This window comes from Mustela putorius, unplaced genomic scaffold, assembly GCF_011764305.1.
Source record: "Mustela putorius furo isolate JIRA1106 unplaced genomic scaffold, ASM1176430v1.1 tig00003834_pilon_pilon_pilon, whole genome shotgun sequence".
NCBI lineage: Eukaryota > Metazoa > Chordata > Mammalia > Carnivora > Mustelidae > Mustela > Mustela putorius.
The window spans coordinates 136,534,115-136,556,874 of NW_025421987.1; the positions used below are offsets into that span (position 1 = coordinate 136,534,115).

General features: G+C 42.2%; 1 protein-coding gene across 3 annotated transcripts in view; it reads right to left on the bottom strand.

Annotated features, from left to right (window-relative positions):
* SCN10A (sodium voltage-gated channel alpha subunit 10) overlaps positions 1 to 22,760 on the bottom strand; it is a 105,688-nt gene that overhangs the window by 40,799 nt on the left and 42,129 nt on the right. For 2 of the 3 annotated variants that reach the window (XM_045089153.1, XM_045089152.1), the window contains exons 8-13: positions 21,156 to 21,297; positions 20,817 to 21,014; positions 19,933 to 20,103; positions 16,479 to 16,772; positions 14,112 to 14,223; positions 2,080 to 2,318 (exon numbers count right to left, since the gene is read on the bottom strand). In XM_045089153.1, the coding sequence (XP_044945088.1) occupies positions 2,080 to 2,318; positions 14,112 to 14,223; positions 16,479 to 16,772; positions 19,933 to 20,103; positions 20,817 to 21,014; positions 21,156 to 21,297 (1,156 nt within the window). The remainder of the gene's footprint in view (positions 1 to 2,079; positions 2,319 to 14,111; positions 14,224 to 16,478; positions 16,773 to 19,932; positions 20,104 to 20,816; positions 21,015 to 21,155; positions 21,298 to 22,760) is intronic. The other variant, XM_045089154.1, reaches the window with a different exon arrangement.

Here is a 22,760-nt window from a genome sequence, read left to right on the forward strand (position 1 = left end):
AATTACTTGACTTTGTTTTCACTTAGGTTCCTAATACTCTGTGGGCTCTTGAATGACTGCGGATGGAAACACTCAATGTGACAGCACAGAGAGACTCTGGACCAGTGTTCAGGAGCTATGCATTAGAACCCAGGCTTTAGTGTTTTCATGTGAATGGTGGTAGAGGAGGAAGATCGTTAGGATAATAATTATTACATAATTATCTAAATGAGAAGTCAATCTGGTTCAGTTAGTTAAAATCTGGGATTGTGGGGCAACACAGACCCAGAGAAAAATCCAACTTAGCCATGTCCCAGCTTATGAAAGCAGACAGAGTCAATTTCCTCATCTGTATAATGGGCATAAAATGAGAAAATGCATACACAATTCTCAGCAAAGGTCCTGGCCAATATTACCTCATTAATAAATAATAGCCGTTAAACTAGAGCAATAATAATAAGTTCTAAAAGTCTTTCAGCTCCGGGTATCTTTAGTTGTAAAAAGGGCAGGGTTCTGACACTGAGAAAGGTCAAGCCCAGGCTCAGGTCGTGGGAAAAGCAGTAGGAAAGGGAGATAAGTAGGGAAGAAGGATCGGGTGCTATTCTCTCATTTGCTCTTAGCAATGTCTATCACTGGCCTGGGAAAGAGGTGGTTGCATTGCCTTTACACAGAAGGAAAGGCTGGGAGTTTAAGTGATCCGCCTGATACCACGGACTGCAACTCTCTAATTCAAAGCGCATGAACTGAGTGCATTTTGCAGACAAGTGAGGCGTGGTGGGGTGGGCTGAGGTCCTGTGTCCTACTGGGACTGGGTCAATGGGCTCCATCCTCATGGGCTGTGCCATCTTGGGCAAGATACTCAATCTCTCTTAGTCTCAGTACCTTCTTTGGGGCTGTGAGGGTGGTGATAGCCTCACAGCATTGTTGTGTTGTAGAGATAACACTGACAAAGCACCAAACTCTGCCTGCCTTTCTTGCTTTCTTTTTAAAACATGTCACAATGCTCTGTCCCAATGGTGAAGACCTTTTTCATTTCTTGTTACAGTTCTCCAGCTGCAAAATGAGAGTGTGGGCTCTGAGGTCTCTTCTGAAAGACCTTCTGTGGTTTGTGCTGACTTCTCGGAAATAGGATTTTCCTTCTCTTTCCACTTCCCCTCTTCATATCAACTTTAAAGTAGAATGTGGCCTCTCAACCCAGGTGCTGCCAAAATATAATGGCTAGCTATGATGGTTCTATAGCATCCCAGAACCTGCTGGAATCCTTTTCACATCACTGGATTCTGGGAGAAGGAGAGCTTTCTAAGGAAGAGTAGTCACATTTTCCAGAGACTTCCTTTCTACTTAAGTCTGCAGCCCACGAGGAGTTGGAGGAGCGGGATGATCCTGGCAGACCAAATAGGCTACCTCTAGTGGGGTAGACATTGCAGTAAACATGGAGGCAGGATCCTGAGCTTGTTACCTTCTGCTTACTGTGTAGTGAAGTCCAGTATGGATTTTATCTTGTTAAAAGCAAATAATACTAAAAAGAAATAATGAAGGACAACTCAAAGTAACATCCTGTCCAAACCAGATACAAAAGGAAAGTTCTGACTCCCTAGTGCTTTGGTTACAACAGCAACCACATTTCTATGTTCCCTCCCTCCCATTGCCTTCCTCGCTCCTCCCCCACTCTGTCTGCCCTTAAATGATGCCACTGAAAAATCCACCACCATTGTGTTTTGCAGTCATAAAAGCAATAGAACTAGGAGGAAACTTTGCAAGTCCATAGGCTGTCTTTAGATGTGAAAGTGACATTTATCCTAACTCCAATGGAGATGCAGCTGTGATCCAGAGAATTCAAGCGCCTGACCTAAGTTCTATAAACAGGGAGCTAGCTGCCTTTTGGTCAGGACTTTCCAGGTCCGTTTCCCTGTGCTGGTTCATCTGAAAGAAATTTGCACCAGCTCAGCCTGGCTCTCCAGGCTTGACTTCCTCTCTCAGTGCCACCACATCTCCAACACCTCCCATCTCTCCATCAACATCCATTGAATGAAGACATGCTGCCACCCCATCCAAAGCCCCCCACCACGACAGCTGGGCAAAGGCTGGCAGCACACTCACAATGTTGCCTATTTGGAGCATGGCTTCGAAGGCGGCACTCATTCCGTGGTGCTCCATGGCCATGAAGACTGTGTTCACCACAATGCACAAGGTGATGGTGAGCTCTGCAAAAGGGTCTGTCACAATCCCAAAGAGAAGTGTCTTGAGCTTCACCCACATGGGGCAGCACTCCCAGATCAAATACTTCTGAGCCAAAGTGGTCAAGCAGGGTGGGCACCTCCGTTCGGATTCCTCCAATTCTGTATCACAGGTGTGGTCAATGACAGCTGTCAGGCATGTATCCTCTTATGCTGGGAGCCCCTGGTCATCCCCTAAACCTTGTCAATACTAATACCACTGGCAGTTTCTGCCCCAAAACCCTGCTCATGACCTTTGCCTATTTTCTGAACTCCTTCATTCCAGGAAGTGCAGTCCAATCTCTGTCCCCATTCAGTCCCCCAAAGCATGGACCCTACACTTTTTAATTGCCCAACCCCCAAGTCATGTTCTTAGTTCTCCATTTACCTGGCTTAGATTTCATGTCCAGCCATCTATAAACCCCCTTGCAGACACCCTTAGTTCTCTTGCCCTTCTCCACTCCTCTCTTTCCCTGAACATGCAGATTCTTCTGCATCTATACCAACCAGGTAAACCTGGTTAGAAAAACTATACAACCATGCTGACTGGTCCCACTAGCAAGTTATGAGTCCCAGTTTGTCACAGTCCAGAAATCCTGCCATATTTCTCCATTTCAGTCTACTCCCTCAGTCTTCCAGGCTAACATTTCTCACTTCCCCACTATCCTCCAACCTTCCCCTATCTACTTTCTCGTTGCTGACCAGCATCTTTTGATTTCCCTCAGAATATAAAATCACTCACAAAAGAACTTCCCCTTCTTCTTTTCACTGAGTTTCCAAGGAATCTACAAGTTTATCACCATGTTCTGTACCTTATTCAGCACACGAGCTCACTCTACTCCTATTTGTGTACCTGCTCAAGGCCTGTGTCATCCCCTTTCTCTGCCCTCCAGACTATTCTTATCAGCACGTGAACATGCTTTAAGTGTATCTCCACTTTTCAAAAGATAACCCTGGGACCTTTGTAATTCTTCATCTACTGTCCCCTTAGCAACAAAATTCCTTGTAAGAGTTTTCTACATTTAACCTTCTCTAATATCTCACTTCTGTTTCCTCCCTGACCCCTGGAATCAGGCTTTTTACCTCTTCCACATTCAAATAATCAATTTCTAGTTATCCCCTTACTCTGCTCTCACAGCATTTGACAGAATTTGTAATGTTCTCCTCGAAATCCCTTCCAGGACATCATAACCTCTTGGTTTTTCTCCCTTGTCAGTGACTTCTTCTCAACTTCAGTTCCTGTCTCTCCCTTTCCTGCCTCTGAATGTTGGAGATCTCAAGCATTCTCTCCTTGATATTTCTTTTTTCCCCTCTCTAGGTAATCTCCCTGAGCCCCATGGTCTTAAAAAACCATCGCTATGTTATCTGCCACCAGATTATATGTTGAGTTTCTGATCTTTTCCTTAAGCAACAGGCTCATCTCTAGCTGCTTCCATTAAAGCTCCATGTGGATGTGCAACTGGGCCACTTCAACAGAGGGCAACTATAGAGTTCTATCTATAAATGCTCCTGTAAGATACACACTCTGCAGATATGCCAGCCCACGTGGCAAGGAAAGATTCTGTCCATTGATTATATTACTACTACTATTACTACTAGAAACAACTGATAAAATCCATTTTGAAAAACAGTGAGTTTGATTTACCTACAGAAATGTTAAAAAAAAAAAAAACACAACTTCATATATATGTGACCTGTGTGAGTGTGTGTGTGTGTGTGTGTGTGAATGCATGGAATGTAGCAAGAAGGATACATGAGAAACTGAGAGTGCACTGGGACACTGGGGAGCATCAAGTCTCTTTAGTATGAGACAGACATAGTTTTCTTTGTATATGCATCTGTAGTATTTGAATTTTTTTGCTATATATATTTTTCAAAAGAAAGGAACTTATAGAAGTAATATATGCTCCCAAATTTTGCTAAGTTTCATTTTCCTATACATAAATAAAAAATTATGTGTAGTCAAATTTATCCGTGTTGTTCTTTATGTTAACTTGTTTTCATGCCTTGCATTATAAGCCATTCTCATCATAAGATTTAAAAAACACCTATTCACATTTTCTCCTAGTTCTCTTGTAGCTTTACCTTTCCCTTAAAATTTTAGTGCATTTGGGGTTTATTTTCAGTAAGGATTAAGATATTAATCCAGTTTATTTTTTCCAACCTCTGGTTATTTATAAAAATGCTGTTTATTACATAATATCTAATTTTCCAAAGGATTTGAAATTTCATTTTTGTCATAAATTATTTCCATCTATGCCCATATACTTTCATATGCAAGTGTCCATTTCTGTTCCATAGATCAAACTATTTTCACTACCACATTGTTGTAATGATTTATAATCTTTGTAAGCCTTTAAAATCTTCCAAACATTTTGTCAAATAAAGTAAAAAAAAAAACTGAGAAAAAGTAAAGTAAAAAAAAACTGCGTCATATCATAGACAAAATGCTCATTTCATTAACATGTACGAACTTTTAAAAATCAATGAGAAAAAGACCAAACCAATAGAAAAATGATTAGTTTCTAAAAGGAAAATTCAAATGGTTTATAAATATTTGAAAAGATGTCCAATAATACTCAAAATGAAAGAAATGCAAAATAAAGCTATACTAAAATATTATTTCACGGATCAGATTTGCTAAGATAAGACAGTTTGATAATTATGTTTTGGAGGATGTGGGTTGAAAGACAGTATCATCCATTGCTCGGGTGGGTGCCAGTTGATATAGTTATACAGAGCATCCCTTGTTCAAAACTAAAAATGCTTACCCCCATGACAGAGCAATTTCACTTTGAAGCATTGAACCTATAGTGCATGTAGAAGGTGTTGTAGTGACCGTAGAATTTACTTCCCATCAAGAAGGGAATGGCTAATTAAATTATGGCACTTCTATATAACGTAATACTAACAGTTATTGGAAAATGTAAGAATACTTACCTGGAATGATTTTCAGGATATATTCATTAAAAAAATTATGACACAGAATAGCATATGTGATATGCTACCATTTTCAAGGGAGAAGAAAGACTATATATTTTTAATTGAGCATAACAAAATATTTTTGGGAGGAAACACAAGACAACAGGTTTGGACATTTTTTCTGGAAAGGAGAGGTGGGTAGACAGAAATAATTCTCTTTTTTAAAATATGCCCTTTAGTGTGTTTTAAATCTTGTATAACATATTGCCCATTCAAACAAAAAATGTTCTAAATAAAAATTTGATAAACAGATTTTATTTAAATAATGGAGCAAAGAAAGTGTTACTCTTTCCACTTCTAGGAATCAATGAAAGCATCCAGGAGACTGAGAAATAGAAATGCAAATTCTTGGCAATGATTTTGTGGATTTGATACCAAAAGCAAAGTCCACTAAAGCAAAAGTAAAGACACAAGATGACATCAACTAAAAAGCTTCTGCGAAGGAAACCATCAACAAAAGGAAAAGGCAACTTATGGAATGAGAGAAAATTGCAAGCCATTCATCTGATAAGGAGTTAATATTCAAAATATATAAATAGCTCCTACATATCAGTAACAAAAAATCCCCCAAATAATTTGATTTTAAGTGGGCAGAGGAACTAAGTAGACATTTTCTTTTCCAAAGAAGATGTACAAATGGCCAACAGATACATGAAAAGATGCTTATATCAGAAATCAGCAGGGAAATGCAATTAAAAAAGCAATGAGATACCACCTCACACCTGATGAGGGAGCAGGAGGCTGGCTGAGGACAAAGCAAAAGCTGGCGCCTTGCACCCCCCCTCCACCCGCTCCCCTCCATATGTGTAGCATTCCTCAGGCACCCCTGACTGCCATAAAAGGATAAATAGTTAACTTGCTGAGATCACAATCCTGCAAGACAGGAGTCTCCCTTGGTTTGCAAATGTCCTTGAGATTACAACAAAGAAGTTACCTTATCAATAGCCCAATTTCCAAAGACACAGATCTCAGTTCCTCAAGCCCTAATGTCACCCTCCCCTCCATAAAAAACTGAAGGAGGCGGAGGTAGAAGGAAAAGTAAATAAAGTTAAATTTCTTCTAAACCTAAATCTCATGAACAAGGATGCTTGATAGCAGGAATGTGACATTCCACCAGGAGACTCTCAATTGTCTTTACTTGATAGTAACCAAGCCTTCAATATCCTGATAGTATTCTTTGCCCCAATAGCCCTTCTGGACACCCCTTTGTCCTCACCTACCCAACTCCTGTGTATATAACCAACCACTCCTCACAACCCGGGGCAGCAGCTCTTCCTGCCCACAGGTCCTGTCCCCGTGCTTTAATAAACCACCATTTTGCACCAAAGATGTCTTAAGAATTCTTTCTTTAGTCGTCAGCTCCAAACCTCACCCCACCGAACCTGACTTAGGTTCTGGGACTTCATCACACCTGATAAAATGGCTATCATCAAGAAGATTAAGAGACAATAAGCATTGGCAAGGATGTGGAGAAAAGGGAACCCTGGTGTACTGCTGGTGGGGATGTAAATTAGTGCAGCCACTGTGGAAAACAGTATGGAGATTCCTCAAAACATTAAAAATAGAACTTCTATGTTAGTTCCAAAGGAAATGAAATCAGTATCTCAAAGAGACATCTGTTCTCCCCATGTTTATTGATGCACTATTCACAATAGCCAAGATATGGAACAATCTAAGTGTCCATCAATAGATGGATGGATATAGAAGATGTGAGACACACCCACCCGCCCATACACCCTCCTCACAACACGGGAATATTATTCAGCCACAAGAAAAGAAGGAAATATTGGTGTTTACCCTTAAACTTGAGGACATTATGCCAAGTGAAGTCAGTCAGACAGAACAAGGTAAATACTGATGTTACACAGTATCACTTCTACGTGGAATATTAAAAAAAAAAGAGATGAACGTGTGAGGTGTGAGGGATGTATTCATAACCTAGATAGGGAAAGTCTTTCACAATGTATACATGTATCAAATCATCACAATGTACACTTTCAATATTTTACAGTTCTGTCAATTATACCTCAAAAACTGAAAAAAATCTTCCAAAATAATGATAACATAAAAAAAGGATGTGCTGCCCCTCTACTTCCAGAAACCACTAAAGGCATCAAACCTGAGAGACAGAAATGCAAACTCTAATGAAACTAGAAAACATTTGTAAAAATCAAATCACAAGTTATGTGCAAAGGCTAGCAAATACAGGACAGGTCAATCAGAGTACAGGAGAATGCTCCGAAAGGACACTTGGAATGACAGCAATATAAACTGGCAAAGTAGGTTTTCTAAAGCAGTTCGCACACCCTGGAGGCAAAATCAACGATCTCTAGCTGAAACAAAAGCAAGCACTTCCCTGGACCTATTCTGGCACTAAAAAGCACAGGAAGCCGTGTTGCATTAAAAATCTTGCAGATGGGCCATTGTGTCAGGATGCGCATGTCTGTGAGGCAAGACAGGAAATAACTCTGCCTTGTAAACAGCCTTAACTGTTGCTGATCTTGAATGTTTGGGGAGACCCAGAGTCTAAGCGAATCATACACTTGCTAGCTTGGAACATGATCACAGCTCTTTCCCTGAAAGACTCCTACAGAAATTTAAGCCAGAAAGAACATCCTTCCCTTCCTTTGGCTACAATTAAAGATGCCATTTCTCCTATTAACATTCTTCACTTGTGCATCCTTTCCTGTTGCTTCAGGAATCTATTGAATATTCTCTCTTTCCTTTATCTTCAGTCTTTCCCATTGTCACAGATCCTCTCCATTAGCATGTAAATATACTTTTTAAATACTCCATACAAGAAAATAAATAAACAATGCTACTTACACCCTGGTGATGTTTTACTATCTCCTCCCTTTGGCAGGCAAACTTTTGAAAACGTTGTCTATAAACAATATATCCCTTCTCTCCCACCACATCTCCCTTCTTCAACCTCCTCCCATACCCTGCAAATCCTCACTTCTTAGATCACCGAAGACATCCCTATAACCAAAGCCCCTGGACTCTTTTCAGACTTAATCTTATTTGATTTTTCTACAGCATCTTTTGCTGCTTTTGACTTGTCTATTCTTCCTGAAGGAATTCAGACCCCAGGTCTGTATTGTATTCTTCTGGGTCTTCTCCTATTTCTGGACATTCCTTCTCAGCTTCGTCTGCTGAATTTGTCTCTTCTGCTCAATCACTAAACATTATAGTTTTCTTAGAAATCTGTCCCAGGTCTTCTCTTCTTACTCAATTCTTGTGTCATCTTATCCACTTGCACCTTTGCAAAATTGTCTACATTCAAACAGCTTTTAAATATGTATTTCTAGGTCATCTTCATCTTCTAAGTTCTAGACCCATTTATTGCAAATCTGACTTCCTCCTGGAAATTCTTACCTGAATGCCCCAAGGGCACCTGAAACCTGCTATATCCCAGACTCAACTCATGATCTTCCCTCTCATCTTTCCCCAGTGAATCTGAAGGAGCAGGAGGCTGGCTGAGGACAAAGCAAAAGCTGGCGCCTTGCACCCCCCCTTCATCTGCTCCCCTCCATATGTGTAGCATTCCTCAGGCACCCCTGACTGCCATAAAATGATAAATAGTTAACTTGCAGAGATCACAGTCCTGCAAGGTAGGAGTCTCCCCTGGTTTGCAAATATCCTTGAGATTTACAACAAAGAAGTTACCTTATCAATAGCCCTAATGTCACCCTCCCCTCCATGAGAAACGGAAGGAGGCGGAGGTAGAAGGAAAAGTAAATAAAGTTAAATTTCTTTTAAACCTAAATCTCATTAACAGGGATGCTTGATAGCAAGAATGTAACATTCCACCAGGAGACTCCCAACTGTGTTCAAACTATCAATCAATAAGCTCAGCCCCACCCGAAACTTGTTTGTATCTGTCTATAAAAATCCTGCACCGACCCAGCTCTGGACCTCTCGGTGTTATCGGCAACGAGCGCTGCAGAGGTCCAGGTTCAAACCTGCAATAAACGACCCTTGCTGATTGGCTTTGACTCACGTCTCTGGTGGTCTTTTAAGGTGGGGGTAATATTCAATTGGCATTTCAAATCCCACTAAAGTATTCCTTTTACAAGCTGTTGCACCAGTATCCCTTCAGTTGCTTATGCCAGAAACATGAGACCCACCAAGTCCTGAATCTTAGGTCCCTGGGATAGCTCTTAATCCTCCCAATTCCTACCACTCTTACTGTTACCACCACAGAGTCCAGGCACTGCCATCTCTCAGCTGGTTTCCTCCCAACTGGTTTCCTTGCCAACACTCTTCCCCTTTTAATTCCATTCCCTACACGAATTCAGAGTAACCTTTACAAAATGCAAATGTAGCTCCCTTGCCTCCAATCATTTAATGGCACCTTACTGCTCTTAGGATGAAGCCCCAAATCCTTAATTTGGTATAGGAAATTCTGTGGGTTTGGCCCCAGTCCATCTCTCCAGCCTTATTTTGAGCCCCTTTCCTCCTTGCTCTCTGTGCTTCCACCAACCACATCAGGCTTTTTCATTTCTTTAAATACTAAGCTCTCTTCTGCTTCAGAGATTTTGCTGTCCTTTCTGCTTGGAATACTTCCCTAACTCCAGGCTAAACTTACCATATTTCCTTTAGCATCCTGTACTTCTCCTTCGAGACACTCAGCACACTGGTAATAACTTATTCCAAGTCCCTGTCTCCTACTCAGCATGAGGGTAGAGACTGGGCTGTGTTGACTGCTATGCCCCTGCTTCTGGTCTAGTCTGGACAACTGTCCAATCTTAGCTTGTGTGCAAACATTGATGGTTCATGTGCCCTGAGCTCAGTGAATTGCCAAATTCTTATTGGGTTGGGCCAAACTTTCTCAGGCACAATCACTCCCAAAGAGGTGGCCTCTGTAAATTCCAACACAACTTGGACAATGCCAAGTACCCTTCATATATTGTGAGTGTTGTGGGTATAATGTCCGACCAGAGAAGATCAGAAGTCATCTGCACTATGCTCAAGCAACTTTGACCTCTTTGCCCTAATCTGAAGTTGTCTTTACCCAGATTGTCTTAAAAATATCAGTGAGTCTCCTGCTTTTCCTAGTCTATTCTTCCTTGAGAGGAAGTCTGTCCTACCTCAGGATATCTGACCATTCCTTATTCTCTTCCTATCTATCAGTTCAGGTCATTATAATAAGCATCACCCCCAAATGTCACCTTTGTGTGTCACTCTCATTAACCATTCATTCAACAACTGTTTGTTGAATGTCTACTGTATGCCAAGCACTGCTCTTTCAGGTTCTGGAATCTAACCATGAATGGAACAGGTACATCTCTGCCCTCGTTTACTACTGAGTAAATAAGAATAGCCAACATCTGCTGAACATTTACTAAGTGCCAGTTGTGGATCTAGACCCTTTACTTATGCTAACTCACTTAATCCTCAAAAAACATTACAAGATAAGTACATTTTCACTATTTTACAGGTGAGGCAATTGAAGCATAGAACAATTAATGGAGATCCAAAGTTGCACAGCCTACCCTGCATGGCAGAGCCAGGAAACAAACCCAGGCAGTCTAGCTCCAAGGTCTATGTTCTGAACTATCATGCTCTGTTGCTTCTCATCAATTCTGAGACCTCTTTTGTTCTAACCTGGGTTGGGATGTGTTTGGAACACTCTTTTAGTTAATTCTTGTCTCTTTCCTGCAAAATACATTGCATGTGACATTCATCTGTCTGGAACTCTCTCCCCTACTCTCTCTTAAGTCTGAATCCCTTACTTCATTCAGATTTCTGGTCTCCTTAGGGAGAATGGCTTTTTGCATCCACCTTATCTGAAATAGCCCCTCTGTAGTCCTATCATTCCTATCTCCTTCCCTACTTTATTTTTTCCCCTACTTCTTATCATTACCTGAAAATCTATTTTTTTTAAATTTTCTGGCTCCCAGAATGTAAATTCCATGTGTACTGGCTTCTATCTTGTTCACCACTGAATTCCCAGCACCAGAATAATGCCAGACATAAAGCAGGTGCTGAATAAATGGTTGTTGAAGAGTAAATAAATGAAAAAAAAAAAGAGGAAGAGGAAGCTTGAAAGTTTTGGGAAATAAATGAAGAAGCAAGCTGTTTGTATTTAACATTAACTGTTTGATGGCTAATAGCAAAAAGAAAAAAGAATCCAAGCAACTCACCAGGCCAGCAAAAAATTACAGGCATAGCAGCATGTTAACATCCTATGCAGCTATCAAAAATGCTAGGCATATTCAAATTAAAACCACATTGAGATATCACCTTACACCAGTTAGAATGGTCAAAATTAGCAAGACAGGAAACAACATGTGTTGGAGAGGATGTGGAGAAAGGGGAACCCTCTTACACTATTGGTGGGAATGCAAGTTGGTGCAGCCACTTTGGAGAACAGTGTGGAGATTCCTCAAGAAATTAAAAATAGAACTTCCCTATGACCGTGCAATTGCACTACTGGGTATTGACCCCAAAGATACAGATGTAGTGAAAAGAAGGGCCATCTGTACCCCAATGTTCATAGCAGCAATGGCCACGGTCGCCAAAGTGTGGAAAGAACCAAGATGCCCTTCAACGGACGAATGGATAAGAAAGATGTGGTCCATATACACTATGGAGTATTATGCCTCCATCAGAAAGGATGAATACCCAACTTTTGTAGCAACATGGATGGGACTGGAAGAGATTCTGCTGAGTGAAATAAGTCAAGCAGAGAGAGTCAATTATCATATGGTTTCACTTATTTGTGGAGCATAAAATATAGCATGGAGGACAAGGGGAAATGGAGAGGAGAAGGGAGTTGAGGGAAATTGGAAGGGGAGGAGAACCATGAGAGACTATGGTCTCTGAAAAACAATCTGAGGGGTTTGAAGTGGCGGGGGGGGGGGAGTGGGAGGTTGGGATACCAGGTGGTGGGTATTATAGAGGGCATGGATTGCATGGAGCACTGGGTGTGGTACAAAAATAATGAATACTGTTATGCTGAAAATAAATAAAAAATAAATTAAAAAAAATGAATAATATACTACATATTCTGCACTTTTTCCACTTTATGTTTCTGAGAATTGCTTATACTGATACATGTTTATTTTGTTTTTCATTTTCACTGCTATAGTGTAAGATTCCATTGTATGAATAAAGTGTTTTTGTTTTTTTTCATTTCTCTGGAAACAAAAACTGGAAAAAATACTATGATATTTTATTTCAGAATAAATTATTCTTAACAGAAAAAAAAATGCTAGGCATACAGACTCTATTACAATGAAAGTGATTTTGGAGGGGCAGGGGATGGGAGGTTGGGTGAGCCTGGTAGTAGGTATTAAGGAGGGCACATATTGCATGGAACACTGGGTGTGGTGCATAAACAATGAATTCTGGAACACTGAAAACAAATTTTAAAAATAAATAAAAATTAAAGAAAAGTGATTTTAAAATAATGATCAATGAGGGAAAATAATGAGAAAGAATATGTACAATATGTACACATGGTTTTTACTGAAATGTGTACACATTTCCCAAAACACAAACTCATGTATGCAAGAAATGTAACTTAAAGGTTCCCCCTCCATAATTGAGTTCAATATATACTGCAAGTCCCCAACCTGGGAATCTTGTTTTAGTTAATTCAATATCTGCTACTACTTCGCTATCTGAAGTTGTGTCTGAGTTCTGGAGGGCCCAGGGTTCACCAACAGTGGACTGCTGAGCTGGTCCTTGGTCATTGTCAGGTGTATTTTACAAGTCATTGTAGTTCCCATGTGGTCTCTGATGGGAGAGTCACCAAGATGGCCGTTCCTTCTTTGCCTCTCGCTCACTTCCTTCTCCAGCCCTCCAGCTACTCTCCTGCCATGCAGGCCACAGGGCACTCTCTGGGGCTGCCTCAGGCCCTCTCTACACAAGTGGGTTATCTGCCTGTTCTACTGTACAGTTTCTATGCCATATTGGGTATGTGGGTCTTTTCCCAAGACTTGCCACCCCTGGCTTCACCTAGAAAGTAAGGTATAGATTGGTTCTGTTTTCAAATCCCTCAAACTTTTGTTTTTTCTTATTTTGTTTCATCACGCCCTTCCTCACAGTTAGGATTCAGTCCAGGACTGGAAGGAGAGCACACAGAGAGCCCTTTCTCAGAAACACACCAGCATCCAAGCTTCCTCTCCCTCCCTCAGCCCAGTACATGTTAAATTTGTCTAGGGGAGGCAAGTAACTGGACAGGATGAAGGCCATATTTTCCATACGCCGAGGCAAAATAAAGGGTGGATAAGAAGACAGGCCTTATACTCAGGGTCAGGAGGATGCAGTCATGCTTTTTGGGAACTTGAGTGTCAGGTGGTCGTGAACAAGTGCCACTTTTCCTCCAGCTTCTGTTTTGGTGTAAGCAATCGGAATACAACCCTTAGGAGGCTAAGTGGATTCCCATCTGATTGATGGAGCCCTGAATTAACAAGAATTTAGTTAAATTGACTGATTAATTTACTTAAGTCATCTTCCAATGCTTAGCATAATGGGGGTTTGAGATAAAAATTAAATTATAATCATAAAATTACAACCATGAAAAATGACAGGATAATTTTGCTGTATTTAAAAATCAAGGACTGTAAGTTTTCTTGCATACCTGAGGTAGCTTGAAATTCTCTGGTGCCTGCCAGATCACTTTCTCAAATTTAGTTTTGTGAATGCATATGAAGCAGATGTAAATTTGAACAAGAGATGAAACGAGGGCATTAAAAACTCATTGGATCCTATTGTTTTTGAAAAAGTTGTCCATATTCTTAAAAAAACACACATTGATAAAGGACGATGGGATAAAGGGCATAAAAAGGATACTAAAAGTATTTAGGATCCCAGGACACAGATGGGTGACATCTTTGACACAGGTTTGGAACATCTCCTCTGCTGCTCAAATGCAGACTCACTGTAGCACCATGGATGGATGTTCAAATGAGTGATACTTACCCTCAAGGACAGAGGTCATGATGCTGACAACACTCATTGCCCTTTTGGCTCTGAAAGGTTCATCCAAATATTCTGCTGATAAAAAAGTCTTCTTCTGTCCTGCATCAAATGCCTGCTGGGACACAAACAATCAGGATACTCCCCCAACCTGAAGTCATCAGTGGAAAAGACAGGTCACTCAGCCTCTTACTGGCCAGTCTTTTGTGGTCACAAGTTGCCTGGTGAAGCTATGATCCTCTACAGTTATGCTTTGGGAAATGGGACTGCTTCTCAAACTTGGGATAAGAGCGTAGGCATGAAGATCAGAGTCTATGCTTGTAGCTAACACTATAATCTGGGCTCGCCTGAAGCTAGGTGCAAGCAGAGTCTAGGTTTTTAACTAACACTATAACATGGGCTCACCTGAGGCTCTGCAAACTCCTGCCTGAGGACAGGCCCTTGGGCTCCAGAGTGAGAGCTGCAAGAGTGGAGGACCGGGCAGTCATTCCAAGACTTTGTCTCTGCTGTGCATATGGGGTTCACAAAGAATTCCTCTCCAGGACAGGCTTTCTTGACCTCCTTTCTAATAGGCTCATTACTCTCCCAGCATACAACCCAGTTCCAAACTCCACACAGTCCTTTTCTTTCTAAGGAAACATTTGTGTGTCTTGATTCTCCAGTGTTCGTTGTCTGACACAATCCTTTGAGCCTTTCCTCTTCGGGTCTTCACTGGAAGTTACATCTGGGTTCTGTGCCCCTAAGTTTAGTCACACACTACCCTGGATATAGGGAATCCTGCACCCACAGCAGCTGATTCAGCGCTGCACACCCATTCCGAATCCAAATCTGACAAGCATTTATTGAGCACCTCCCATAGATGAAGCTCATAGGTTTACAGTAGAAAGTGCCTTAATACATATAAAGAACATTCAGAAAGTTTTCGATGATGAGAGCTCAACAAGAGATGCTAAAGCTATTGTTATTTGTCAGTTACCTGTGTACCAATGCAGGCACTTTATGATTCTATTTAACCCTTCAGGTACTTAGAAACTTTTTAAATGGGAGACATGGGGGATTGAAGAATTTAAGGGACTTGTTACAGGTGTCTCAGCTGGTAAGTGACACACCTGTCATTGAAACCCACTTCCATGTGACACAGAACAGCCTAAAGAGTTAATCTTGCACTAGCCAAGTAATTTAATTAAAATGAATCAAAAGTCAGAATATCTCAGAGAGTTAGTAATCTAGGGAGAAATTCTTTAATGAGGTGCTTTCTGTACAAGCAGCATCACCCTGGCCCTCCCGTTCTGGTTAGGTTTGTCCAATGCGAGGCACACACAGAAGATCAGAGTCTGGAAGGAGAGAGGAGTAGGCTGTCACCTGGCTTCTTCCTTGCTGAGCTGTGGCTGGGTAGTGGCTGTGATCTTCCACCTGGTTCACAAGTTCTGCTGGGCCACCCAGCTCTTGCTGGTCCTTCCTCTCACCTCTTCAGCCTGAGCATGTAACAGCTCTCCCTTATTGCTCATCTCTAGGTGTTTCCCTGTCCCTCCTTATTCTGAGCCCAGCACACACCTCTGTAAATGCTTCAATAAACTCTCCCCACTTGCCCATTGGAATGGTTCATCTGTATCTAGCTGGGATCACATGGCATCCAGTCAGAGATGGAACTAAGGTAACCTGGTAGGACTTATCCAAGTCGCAGAGCCATACATGGTCAGTTTACAAGTCTGTTTGCGACTTCTCTGTGTCCCTGGCTAGACAGAGAGGGCAAATGAAAAACACTAGAAGCATCATTACTGAAACTAAAGGGAGAGTTCAAATTAAATCACAGCTCTCAATTTAATAAGGAGTCCCTGGTTTGCTATTGTACTCTGCCATTATTCTACTAAGAGTGCTTGCCAGTTAGTCGCTGTTGCCTAATTTGTACATTTTGGCAAGTTATTGCTTCTCTGAGTAAAGCAAGGAATACTTTGCCTTTATTAATATCTGTGCAGGGCCCCTACCAGAATTTCACTGGATCCCATGTGCTAAGCCCAGCATAATTTGCACAGAGCTACAGGCAGAAAAAGAACTTTCCATTTTTCTCATATTCATGTCTCTAAAGCAGTGATAGTGAGTGGGGGCAGAGGAATACTGACAAAAAAGGGGGGGGGATCAATTGGGAAGTAATTTGTATTTATGTACAGCAGAGTAAACCAGAGAACCTGTTTGACCTCAGGTAAACCCAACCCCTCTCTCTGGCTCTCACCTTCCCTGCCTGTAAAATGAGGGTAGCTGGGAAATGTTGGACAGAGTGTTGCCTAAAGGACCCTTCCATGGGTGACACTCAGGGTTTCTTGGCCTCTACGTGGAGGGAAGCCCAAGAGTCTGGAACATTGACAAACTTACCGAGACTTCGATGCCCCCTGGGGCAAGCTCACCAGTGGACATTGTGGAGTGTCCGTCTTCTCCATGTCCTGGCCCAGGGTTAGAGGATTGAGGCAGTGGACTCCTAAGGAGGGGGCCTTGCTGGCCAACACCCCCACCCAGCAGCAGGGAGCCCCGATGACTCTCACGGTCTCCAGGAAAAACTCCATCTTCTGTGACTCCATCAGGGAATGAGGTATCCGGGCAAGGGGCACGGAAATGGAACACACTCCCATGGCTAGCCCGGCGTCTCCCAGAGGTGAGGCCTAGGAAAGACTGGGTATTGCCCCAGAGGAGCAAGAAATAAAGGCAGGCTGGAAGCTCAGCTTGCTGGCAAATCTGGAACCCAATACTTCCTCCACCCACTCCCTTTCCCCTGCCCTTATTCTCATGAACTTTCAGAAGAAACCTAAAGACACAGATCTAAGCCTAGTCAAGGTAAACATGGGAAGAGAATGAGGGAGAAGAATATTTTTGACATAGCCTGGGAAAAGGCCAGGAGAGGTGAGAGATTATAGGGTGCTTAAGACCAGCAAAGAGGTCATGACAGCCAAGAATGTCAGAAGACAACCTTGTCACCCAAAGGGATTAGTCTTCACCAGCATGTGCCATGCGGCTGGACAAAGCTGTCTTAAATTCCTTGTTCCACATGTAAAGCTGAGACCTGAGGAGATTATTATGCAAGCCTGGTAAATGGTTGTTGAATGAACAAGTGTATTTTATTGTCTGAAAATTAGGTTCTGCAATTCATTAGATCCAGCATATATAAACCTGAGAGTTTGTGTTGCAAAGGAGACAAGAGCTTTGTAATGTAATGAGTTTCAAGGATCCCTTGAGGCAAACTTTGAAATGGGGAGATTGAAGGGAGAGTTACAGCCTAATTTCCTGGAAGAATAATGCCATTCCTCCAAATCAATAAACATTTTCCATCAAAATCTACCACTGAGGGAACGATGAGGCTTCGAGTTTCCAGAGGAAAGGAGCTAATTCACAGGCCCAGAGCCCCTGGAGATTGGGTTGGGTAGTACCCATAACCACCGTGGGAACTTGACCATAACAAGTTATCAGTTCTGTCCTGAACCATCTGAGGTATTTCTGAAGATCTACACACTGACTTCCCAGTAAACTCTGATCACACTGCTGAATGTTTCCCCTACCCTTAATTCCTTCTGGTAACAAAACACTGAAGTTGGGACATCTTGTCCATTGGAGTCCTCCTTACTTATTCCCCTATACCACAGAACTGAAGTTTCCTTTCTGGATTATTTGGAGCCCAGTTCTGTTCAGCAACTATCACTATAATCTCAGTATTTTCAACAGGGCACTCTTTTCCTAGAATATATGTCCAAGGATTATGGCACTCATAAAAAAGAAATCCACAAATACTTCCCACTTTTGAAGTAAAGGAGCAGATCAGACAAATCTTTATTAAAAATGGGATGACTGAGTTACTTGCAGTTGGGCACTAAGCAAGCCAATGAAGAAACTAAGAAGATGATTTTGGTCCCATATTGGATATGTAGTGCTTCCCTGGCCACCAGTTAATATTTCAGAATTGACCTATTTGACAAATGGTAGGCAATGACCTCTGAATCTAAAAGCTAGAGTTGCCTTAAAATGCATCACCCAAGCAGACCAGCTGGAGTCCTGTGGTTTCCCTGAAACCCTTGCTGTGTCTCTCCTCATTGCTACCCTTGACCTCTCCCTCACAGCTGCTAGTTAGAAAATGGCTTTATGTAAAAACTGCTTATAGTCGCTTTATTACAAGAGCACACCTGGGAAAAGAGGAAGGGGAAGCCCTCTTGAGCAAATTCCAATCCATTAGTGAACAGTAAAGAAGTATCCAAATAGCGCTTCCCTGCCTTTGCACATACATGTTCTCTTTTAGGCCTGGAAAAGACTCATCTTCCCCTCCTCTGCAGTCTTCAATTACTGGAGGAATCCGTACTTACTATTTGATATTCATTTCAAATATCTCCTCCTCCATGAAGCCTTTCCTGATACACCTCCACCCCCATAAGAGAGGGTGCCTCTCCTATCCCCAAAACACCATGTGTGTTTCCCTTATATAGTATGTAGCACATAAGCTGTTTTTCTATTTGTCTCCTCCACCAAGTAGATGTCCTTGGGAAATGGACCACGTTTTAGTCATCTCTTTACACCACTGCACTTAGTATTATTGCATTACCAAGATGAGCTCCTCTTTTGTCCATCTGAAGGTAAATTTATTTGGAGAGATGAGCACATACACACCAATTACTGGACATCCAGGTGCTAATCTATGTGGGGCTGACTGAACGAGGGGAATTAAAGCCCCATGCATAGTATCACTGACATTTCCATGGAAGCTGTGATTCATCCTGGTCAAATCCCCTTTCAAACATCTGATCTGTACTTTGTGCATACCAGGTGCTGCTCAAAAGAGGCAGAGCAAGGAAGGGAAGGGCCCAGAATCTGGTCAATGCTGAGGTGTGTATATCCCTGAGACCAGTGTGCACATGAGCAGGTCTATGTACATATAGGCACACCATTAAGTCTGGGGATTGTAGAGACTGTGTTATAAGAAGTAGAACATCCTTCAGATGAGCACAGGAAGAGAGACTGAGAGGGAAGTGAAGGTCAAGAGGAAGTGAAGGTCAAGAGCCATGTTTATCCCCTTTCTCATACTGTTAATGTGGGAGCTGCTCTTCCACAAAGGGGTTATCATCTCTTAGGTCCCTGGAAAGAGCATATTTGGGGTACACAGGACTTTCAAGGGAGAGTGAGGTGGGGGGAGGAAACTTGGTGAGTATAGGGAATCTTGGAGTGGGATGTAGAAGGTTTGGGTGGTGAACGGAATTGTTACAGGGTCTGAAGGGAGGTACTGAAGTTACTCTTAGGCTGGACTGCATCACAGAGATGGGTCTGGAATCCTTCTTTCCAAGGTCAGAAAGAAGCTTATAAATGAGTTCAGCACCTCGGACAGAATTACAGATCAGAAAGTTTTATAAGGAAGCTAACCTTCGATGTCCACAGGTCCTTGGACAACTCAAGGTCAGCATGTCCAATATGGGCTCACCACTTTCCCCTACGAACTTAGGTTCTTCCTCCAGTGTTCCTGCCTTAGAATCACCACCCATCTAACTACACAATTCTGGAAACTGGGAGTCATTTTGAACTCCTATATCCTTTTTCCACATTCTGAAGTTCCAGTCTTATTGTCCCCTACCCCCAATAAAAGTCACAATCTGCTCCCTTTTCACATCCACAATGCCCCTGTCCTAGTTTAGGCCACCATTTGGTGGTGGAGGTGGTTGGTATGTTGTCTGGATTACTATAACATCCTCCTAATCTTTGTGTCTCTAGCTGTCTCCCTGCTACAAATGTCTTCCTACTCCAATCATTGTCCATGGCAGCTTCAAAGGTGGGTAATCCTTATAGAACTTGAGCACTTTACCATTCTGCGTTGGTTGTAAGGATCAGATTGGGGTGATTTGTTGTCATCTGTAGAGCCCTCTGACACCTTTGGTTTCATTCTGTGCTTTCTCTCACTGGCAGTTTTGGAAGCTAAAGGTGATCCATTGTGGGACTGGAGAGAGGCTGTGTCAATCCCCAGTGCTGCCAGCACCTGAAGAGAGAGAACAGCAGCTGCAGCCAACAACACGTGATTGAGCTTAGCATGAATGTGTCCCTTACCCATGCAGTGTCACAGAGGTGATGGTATCTAAAACAAAGGAGATCAGGATTAGAACCTGGGTGGTAGTGGGATTGAGGCATGGCAGGAAGAGCCACCTCTGGGTCATCCCTTTTATTCACACCCCTTAGTATGCCCTGCTGATGCCCTGCCCAAATCCATTTTCCAGGTCAGTATACTCATCTTCAGCTGCTTGAGTGTTAGCTTCTAATGGATCACAGCTACACTATTCTGTAGAGTATTTCCTTTGACTGTACATTTGGCTGGGGTAGGTATGGGGGTGTAAAAGGCCAGCCCTCTTGCCTCGAGGCACAGTTAACTTTGTGATACAAGCATACCACAGAGCTCCCCATGGGATCAGGGTGAAGGTCATCTCTAGCTGAGACCATCTTCTTGTTTAATTCTTCTCCTCCCATCCTACTTCCTTCTCTTTCATTTTCCTGAGAGCACCCCTCAATAAATCACTGGCACAGGATCTTCATTAGGTTCTTTTTTAAGAACACCTGACCTAAAATGGCCCTTCAGGTACAGTGAATCTTCTTACAGTTCCCTGGAATGACAGACTTAATTTAAGTGGCTCATCCAGAACTCTGCCCAAGAATGTGCAGCTTGTAATGGATTTCACAAAGCATCCACCCCTCACAGACCTCCTGCTCCTTCCGGACCATCTCAAGGGCCTCTTGGAACTTCTTCTCCTTGGCTTCAATTTCATCAATGGTTGCCTGGTTCTGCTCCTCATATGCCATGGTGACCACAGCCAAGATCAAGTTGACCAGGTAGAAAGACCCCAAGAAGATGACAAGCACGAAAAAGACCATATACATTTTCCCAGAAGCCCTCAGGGTCTGCAGATTCAAGAGAAAGGACATCTGTATCCAGAGTTTGAGGGCCCCTGATATTGCCCGTTTCCTCTAGGGAAAAAGTAGGCATGCATCTGACTCCCTAGCTTCCAAAACCAGTCTGTAGGGGGACATGTAGATCAATACCTGCTGGTAGAGGCGTTCCCAGGAATCCTGTGTCATCAGGCGGAACAGTGACAGGAAAGCCCAAGCAAAGGAATCAAAGCTGGTGTAGTTAAAATCTGGGTTGTCAGATGTCTTAAGACAGAGATAACCTTGAGGGCAGTGGCTGCAGCAAGAATAGAGAAGGTCATCAATTGCATAGTCTCTCTGCTCCTTTGGGTCAAGGCAGCCCAGGACTATAGGAAGACCATAGGGTTTGAAGTCAAAGATTAGAGTTTAAGACCTGGCCTCCCTCTTGTTAGCTGGATGACCTTCATTCCTTTAAGGTTCAGTTCTTCTTGCCCATTTATTTTTTATTTTATTTTTCTAAATATTTAATTTATTTATTTGAGAGAGAAAGAGAGAGAGCATGAGAGGGAGGAGGGTTAGAGGGAGAAACAGACTCCCCATTGAGTGGTGAGCCTTACAAGGGGCTCAATACAGGGCTCTGGGATTATGACTCAAGCAGAAGGCAGACATTTAACCGACTGAGCCACCCAGGTGCCCCTCTCTTGCCCATTTAAATGGGGATGATAATACTTTCACTTCAGAGTTTCATGCAGAGGGGATGGCCTGCCAGCTGACTGCCCACACACGATTCCGTAAGGTGGCAAACTCTTTGCAGGTTCACACCAGGGGAAGGAGAGTCAGTATCAATAATGCAGACTGAAAACCCGAGGCTTTTGGCGACATCTGCCAACCTGTCCATCAAAGGAGGACTCACATTAGTCAATTTTACTCACCAATTATATATAACAATAAAAACAACACTTTCCACTTACTGGGCACTATGTGTACCACTCTCTTCCTAAGTGCTTTACAAATGCTATAAATTAATCATTTGACCCATCCTTTCTTACATATGTGGAAACTGAGGTTCAGAGAAAAGAAGTCAGTTGCTAAAACCATACAGATGTCAATGTATTTATTCAAAAGGAGAAATATAAATGTCCAATAGCCTGTGAAGACTGAGTTATGATGGAAGGCCAAATTGAAGATGACCACATGGTGAGCATTGGGGTGGGCAAGGCAGGACTGACTCTTCACTCTCTCATGATAAGGGAATAAGTTGATGTCAAGAAGTATCTCTAAGCTAAAAGCATGTGAGGTGTTCACTTACCTCAGTGGGATGGCTTTGCTGAGAAAACAGCAATATTTTATTTGTAGTCTGGAATTCTACTACTCCAGCACACCTCCACTAACACCAGTCTCTGGGGCTGTACTTATTCCAAACATCCATGGAAACACACAATTCTGGGACCCATACAATTGATTAGGGTGCCAGCAACTTGACTAAAATTAATCCTAATTCTATCTTCAATCTTGATTGGAGATTTGTGAGTTCCTAGACTCTCTAGACCCACATTTAAAGACAGACAATCTTTTGATTTGCTTGCCAAAGGAGCTAGTTAACCCATTACCTATAGGTTTTCTAGTTAACTACAAAGGTAGCCTAATTTCCATGTCTTCCATTAAATCCTACTACAGTTGCTACACATCAATAATGAATTGCTCCAAGAATTAAATGAGATCACACTACAACACTTTTTGCATGGTGCCTTCAGCATGGTAAATATTATATGTAAATTG